Genomic DNA, 6,823 nt, shown 5'->3' on the forward strand with positions numbered 1-6,823 from the left:
CACCGTGAGGGAGGTGGTCCCAGGGGCAGCACCGCACCGTGAGGGAGATCACATTTTTCCAAAAGGGCGTCAAACCTCAATTCTATTTTAACTTGCAGATGGACATAAAATGTCACAATGACACTATTTGGTCAAGACCAGAAGAAGTAGGTGTCCCTGAAAATATGACAAATGATTATCAATATGCAGCATCACCAAAGTAGACAATCTGGCTTTTCGCTTGTTCCTGGTTCTGGGATCTTGCTGTACACACTACCTGCTACATTTCTCACAGTGAAATGATAACTAGAGTTGATTGGCTGGAAATCTCTAGGGTTATGTAAATTGCTAGATTAGTTTGTTCATTTTGTTGTGTTGGGCATTAGTGGAAGATTGGTGAACCTGGGATGCTGACATTTTACAACTGATCCATGATCTCCACATTATTTTGTTCTGAAGCACAGTGAAGTAGGAAGTACTAGTGTTATCCTTTTAGCACTTAAAAGCTTGGTGACTATGTGACTCATCTATCTGGATTATATGTGTCTTTTTTTTTCAAATTTAGTCATGTTCAGAATAGCTTATTTTTATTGCTTTTATTTTCTCCAGTGTTGCCCTGATTAATGAGCTGCTATTTACCACCCAAATTTTGTTGCTACAAATAAATCTGGAAGAATGCCTCCAAAACACGTGTTTTAAAATATCAACAAAGAAAAATAGCTTTAGATGTCAGGTTTGGCTCAGCAGGATCGCTCTTTTTTGAACAAAAGAGTTAAAGCGAAGGAAAACTGCAGACACAGGAGGCCACCATCTTGTCTGCATTATCTCAGGTGCAGTCTTTTAATGTGTGATACTAAACCAAGGCTCAATCTTCCCTAGTCAGAGGACATAAAAGATCCCGTGGCCCTGTTTGAGAAAGGACAGGCGAGTTGTCCCCAGTGTCATGGCCAATATTCATTGTTCAGATTGTTATCACTAAATAGGATGCTAGCTGCATTTTCCTCCATTAACCTGGTGACAGCACTTGAGAAGCATGTCATTGGGTGGAAAAATTTTTTGCATGCCCTGAAATCGCAAAAAGTGTTCTATAAATTCAAGTGTTTCTCATAAATAATTAGCGGTAGTCTAACTGCATTTCTTGGATGCCTGTAACAAGATGGTTTCTCACATCTTCCCACCCCCCCCTTAAAGCCACCTCATGTCCTGTTCCTTTAGCATTGCCAATCCTAAATCTGGTGACTCCAATGCATGTGGTCAGACTGTAGCTTGTATTAAAGTTCGCCCCTGTAAGAAAACTAGAAAATGGAACCCTGCACAGTTCTGTTAAATGATTTCAGCTGAGGCTATATGTGAGCTGGCACTCTTTACAAAAGTAAAGGCAGGTTGTGGAATACCAACCTTCACATAGTTTGGTAAATCGCAGATTCATCTGTGACATTGTCTTTTTATAAAGGTATTCCTTTGGACCCTGCATTGAAGGAACCACCAGACTTCTCATATGTAGTAATAACCAAAGTCGAGGCTGAGACTGATGACGCACCTAGCTTAGGGCAAAAGAGACTACTGAAGCGGCGTTCCATACTGAAGGGAGAGCGCCCCAAGATGCCTAAGGAGAGGGAGATGTGTACAGAATCAGAGAACCAGGACGAAACACAGTTCCAGGAAAAGTCTACATTAGAGGACCCAACAGGAGAGGAGATAGTCAAGAAGAAGCAGGATAGGAATCGGGTGGTGAAACGAGTCTCAATCGCTCCCATTGAACCCATTTCAAATACTGAAATAGCTCAACCTCGCCTAGTAACAAGTACCAGTGAAGCAAGCGTACCTCTTCTGCATGAGCAAGAGAAGGGAACATCTCTAGAAACTAGTGAGGAAACCCAACTTGTTCCAGTAGGTCAGTAATCTAACTAATGACTCCATAGGGCAAGCTGTTTAAACACGTGTCAGCTGAAGTAAAAACACAGTGCTGGGGAAAGTCAGCAGGTCCAGCAATATCTGTGGAGAAAGAAAAACAGTTCATGTTTCAAATCTGATATGACTCAAAATGCTAACTGTTTCTGTCTCCACAGATGCTACCAGACCTGCTGAGTTTCTCCAGCAATTTCTATTTTCATTGCTGATTTGCAGTATTTTCCTTTTTACTAGCTGAATCTTTCATAGAAAGTAATCATAGAATCTCTGCAGTGCGGAAGCAGGACATTTGGCCCATCGAGTCCACACCGATCCTGTGAAGAGCTTCCCACCCAGAGCCACCCCCTGCTCTATCCCTCATTTTCCACCCTAGACGCTATGGGCAATTTAGCATGGCCAATCCACCTAACCTGCACATCTTTGGACTGTGGGAGGAAACTGGAGTAACAGGAAGAATCTGCTAAGAAAAGCAACACTTTTTTATATTCCTTTCAAAAATTAATTTAGATAAGTGTGAGCTGCTGCAATTTGGAAACGCAAATCAGGGCAGGACTTATACACTTAATGAAAAGGTCCTGTGGAGTGTTGCTGAACAAAGACACCTTGGAGTGCAGGTTCATAGTTCCCTTGGTACGCTTGCCTTTATTGGTAAGTGCATTGAGTATAGGAGTTGGGAGGTCATGTTGCGGCTGTACAGGACGTTGGTTAAGCCCCTTTTGAAATACTGCATGCAGTTCTGGTCTGTGTGCAACAGGAAGGATGTTGTCAAGCTTGAAAAAGTTCAGAAAAGATTTACAAGGATGTTGCCAGGGTTGGAGGGTTTGAGCTATAGGGAGAGGCTGAATAGGCCGGGGCTATTTTCCCTGGAGCATCGGAGGCTGAGGGGTGACCATATAGAGGTTTATAAAATCATGAGGGGCATGGATCGAGTAAATAGACAAGGTCTTTACCCCAGGGTAGGGGAGTGCAAAACTAGAGGGCATAGGTTTAAGGTGAGAGGGGAAAGATTTAAAAGCGACCTAAGGGGCAACTTTTTCATGCAGAGGGTGTTGTGTGTATGGAATGAGCTGCCAGAGGAAGTGGTGAAGCCTGGTACAATTACAACATTTAAAAGGCATCTAGGTGGGTATATGAAAGGAAGGATTTAGAGGGATGTGGGCCAAATGCTGCCATGGGACTAGATTTATTTGGGATGTCTGGACAGCATGGACAACTTGGACCGAAGGGTCAGTTTCCATGCTGTACATTTCTATGACTCTATAATACTTTTTGGATGCCAGTAACAAGCTTCTCAGAAACCTTTGTGTCGAGACGCTCAGGTGACAATTGTGAGTTGTTCATTGTCCCATTCAAAGTATGAAGGGATCATACACTAAATGTCCAGGAAACTTCTAACTCAGAGCTGTAACTGTGTCCTGTTAGGAAGTATAGTGTGACTTAAAGCAGGCAGATATTTCCCATATACTTGCATTAACCTTCGCTCACTGATAACTTAATGAATGCAGGCAACAGGGTGTCTGCCCCGGAACGGCAGCTCCTGGACTGAGCTCTGTCATTCCAGCTGAGGCAGTATTGCACTTCACATCGATGTCAGTAGATTGGGAGAAAGCTCACTGTGGCCCCCACAAGTATGTGCTTCGGAGTGTGAAGGGACAACATTAGTGAAACCAGAATATAGAATTGTACAGCACTTTGGCCCATGATGTTGTGCCAAACATCGCTTATGGGGATCTAGAAAGTAACAAAGAAACTATGACCAGGGTGGGGAAACGTGCGGGTAGCTGACCAATCAAGGACTGGTCACTTCTAACCAATAGGAGCCTCAGTAACTGGATGAGAAGCCATTGTCATTGGGGTCAAGCTGATCCTACCTCTGACAGAGCTACAGGGCATCTGTTGTATTCGGAATGTGAAATATTATGGAATTACATTCCTCTGATAATCACGTCTGTATCTGTCAGTCTGTTTTGAATGTTGGTAGTGGAACATGGGTGAATACTTAACACAAGCTTTAGTTTGTACCAGCATTTTGTTAAGGCAGCCTCTGCAATGTAGGCAGAGTTGGGGAAAGGGATAGTGTGTGAGGCGGAGATGGACTCGACCAATCACAGATATTCAGGTTTCTTGTGTGTTTCTTCTCTAGGTGTCAGTCTAATGCAATGTCCCTGAGCCAAATAATATTTTCCCCAAAAATATGCTTTCATTCGTAAAATTTATAAAAGTAATTCATGTGGTTATTCAAACTTAAGATTGTGTGTGAGAGTTTACACTTGTATTCAATATTGATGATGTTCCTTTCATGCCAAATAGACAGCTTGAGGGGTTTCTTCACAGTGTCTGGTCCCCTAGTGTGGCCATATCTCCTCATTCTCACAGGAACAGCTGAGGCAGCCAGTGTGATGTTGACCCTGTGGATGCTGCTATTCACATTGCATCACCTCGCTCTCTCTCTCTTTGTCTGTCTATCTGTCTGCCTATCTGCAGGAAATGAAGTACTAAAGGGACCAATTTTGGAGAATAATCGGGGAGCATTGCTGAGCCGCTGTATATCCATGCCATTGGATATTTCTGGTAAGCCCAGGTACAATATTTCCAGTGTATGTCTCAGGTAACATCTTCAAAAACACATCAGATAATACCATTGAAGACTTTCCCAGATTTAAATTTGAATATTTGAACACCCAAACTGGCATTTCATTTATGGAACCTGCAGATAGTACAGCTCTATCTGCTTAGTATGAAATCCTGCACTTTCTGATTTATCTATTGAAGGGGAGTGCCAAGTTGTTAGCTATTTTAAGAGATTACAAGGTGTAGAGCTGAATGAACACAGCAGGCCAGGCAGCATCAGAGGAGCAGGAAAGCTGACGTTTCGGGCCTAGACCCTTCTTCAGAAGTGGGGGAGGGGAAGGGGATTCTGAAATAAATAGGGAGAGAGGGGGAGGCGGAAAGAAGATGGATAAAGGAGAAGATAGGTGGAGAGGAGACAGACAGGTCAAAGAGGCAGGGATGGACCCAGTAAAGGTGTGTGTAAGTGGGGAGCTATTTTAAGTTCTTTTCTTTTCCCATTCTGTCCTTCTCCCAACCCTCCCCCTCTACCTTCTCCCGTCCTCTTCCTCCCCCAACCTCCCTTTTATTTCCTCACCCCACCTCCCCACTCCTGCACCCCAGAGCATTCTATTCTTCCCTAACCCTGCATTGATTGTTGACTGTTCTCTAGAGCAGTGATGTCAGTTAATAATCTGGTGAAAGGCTGAATTCGCTGAGCATATAGTGACTGTAGTACAGCAAATGAATTGCAGTTCATTCCATTTCACAACTCGAGGGTCATAACAAAATGTTTTGCTCATCTCTTAGGAATACAGAAAGGAGTTTGCTCAGACTTTGACATGGCGTATGAAAGAGGGAGGATTTCATCGTCCTTACAAGAGGATAGCCCACTGAGCTCCATGCCACTAAGCAGAGTAAGATTATATTATTGTTAAAAATAAAGGACACTCGTGACTATTGCACCTTGTGGTCGGATTTGTCATTAGTTTGCTTTCAGCTCAGTTTGTGATCTTTACATTTTGGGGACATTGCAATTACATTGCAACTTTTCCAACATCGCATCAGAAGCTGGCTCAGGTTGGCTGTTTGTAATTTTTGTGAGTCAGAATTGTTCATTCTGTGAATCTGGGTTTTTGTTGTTCAGTTTGCAATCAGAGCTGCATGTACTGATGCTGTGTCACGGTGAAACATGAAGATACGTGACCTGAGATGCTGCTCTTTCTCACTGTACAAATTCCACAAGCTGCAACTCAGTCACTGGACTCGGAACGTGAGCTCGGAAGCTGCCTGTACCAGTGTTTATGTGGCCACTGAGAGAGCACATTTGTTGAAGAGGTTCTATTGCTGACTTCTGGCAAGAGTTCTTTCTTCTGGAATAAAATATTGGAGACTTTTTGGAGCTGTATCCCCAGCTGAGTTCTGCTTGTGTCCTACTGGAAGCTTATTGGGTTTTTTTTTTCATTCATGGGGTGTGAATATTGTTGGTCAGGTCAGCATTTATTCCCCATTTGTAATTATCCTGGAGGAAGTGGTGATGACTGCCAACTTAAACCACTGAAGTCTACTTGGTGTAAGTACACCCAGAATGTCATCAGGGAGGAATTCTGAGGATCTTCACTGAGTGACACTGAAGAAATGGTGATATATTTCCAAGTCAGGATGGTCAGTGGCTCTGAGAGGAGCTTGCAGCCGGTGGTGTTCCAATATATCTGCTGCCCTTAACTTCTAGGTGATAAAGGTTGTGGGTGTTGTGGAAAGTGCTTTGGCGAGTTACTGCAGTGCATCTTGCAGAGGGTACACCCTGCTGGCACTGTGCATCAGGCAAAGAGGGAGTGAATGTTCAAACCGGTGGTTGGGTGTGGTGCCAGTGAAGTGGCCACTTTATTTTGGAAGGTAACAAGGTGTAGAGCTGGATGAACACAGCAGGCCAAGCAGCATCAGAGGAGCAGGAAGGCTGATGTTTCGGGCCTAGACCCTTCTTCAGAAATGGGGGAGGGGAAGGGGATTCTGAACTAAATGGGGAGAGAGGGGGAGGCGGATAGAAGATGGATATAGGAGAAGATAGGTGGAGAGGAGACAGACAGGTTAAAGAGGCGGGGTTGGAGCCAGTAAAGGTGATTGTAGGTGGGGAGTTAGGGAGGGGATAGGTCGGTCCAGGGAGGAAGGACAGGTCAAGGAGGCGGGATGAGGTTAGTGGGTAGGAGATGGGGGTGGGGCTTGAGGTGGGAGGAATGGCTAGGGAAGCGGGGACGAACTGGGCTGGTTTTGGGATGCGGTCAGGGGAGGGGAGATTTTGAAGCTTGTGAAGTCCACATTGATACCTTTGGGCTGCAGGGTTGCCAAGCAAAATATGAGATGCTGTTCCTGCAGCTTTCGGGTGGCA

The 6,823-nt window shown here is 44.3% G+C and overlaps 1 protein-coding gene across 3 annotated transcripts in view; it reads left to right on the forward strand.

The window, feature by feature from the left end:
• The window catches only part of pnpla6 (patatin-like phospholipase domain containing 6), a 148,087-nt gene that overhangs the window by 47,293 nt on the left and 93,971 nt on the right, over positions 1-6,823 (forward strand). For all 3 annotated transcript variants that reach the window (XM_048617875.1, XM_048617876.1, XM_048617874.1), the window contains 3 exons: positions 1,433-1,873; positions 4,375-4,461; positions 5,248-5,354. In XM_048617875.1, coding sequence (XP_048473832.1) covers positions 1,433-1,873; positions 4,375-4,461; positions 5,248-5,354 — 635 coding nt within the window. The remainder of the gene's footprint in view (positions 1-1,432; positions 1,874-4,374; positions 4,462-5,247; positions 5,355-6,823) is intronic.

The sequence above is a fragment of the Rhincodon typus genome, chromosome 38, assembly GCF_021869965.1.
Source record: "Rhincodon typus isolate 14 chromosome 38, sRhiTyp1.1, whole genome shotgun sequence".
In the NCBI taxonomy this organism is placed as follows: domain Eukaryota; kingdom Metazoa; phylum Chordata; class Chondrichthyes; order Orectolobiformes; family Rhincodontidae; genus Rhincodon; species Rhincodon typus.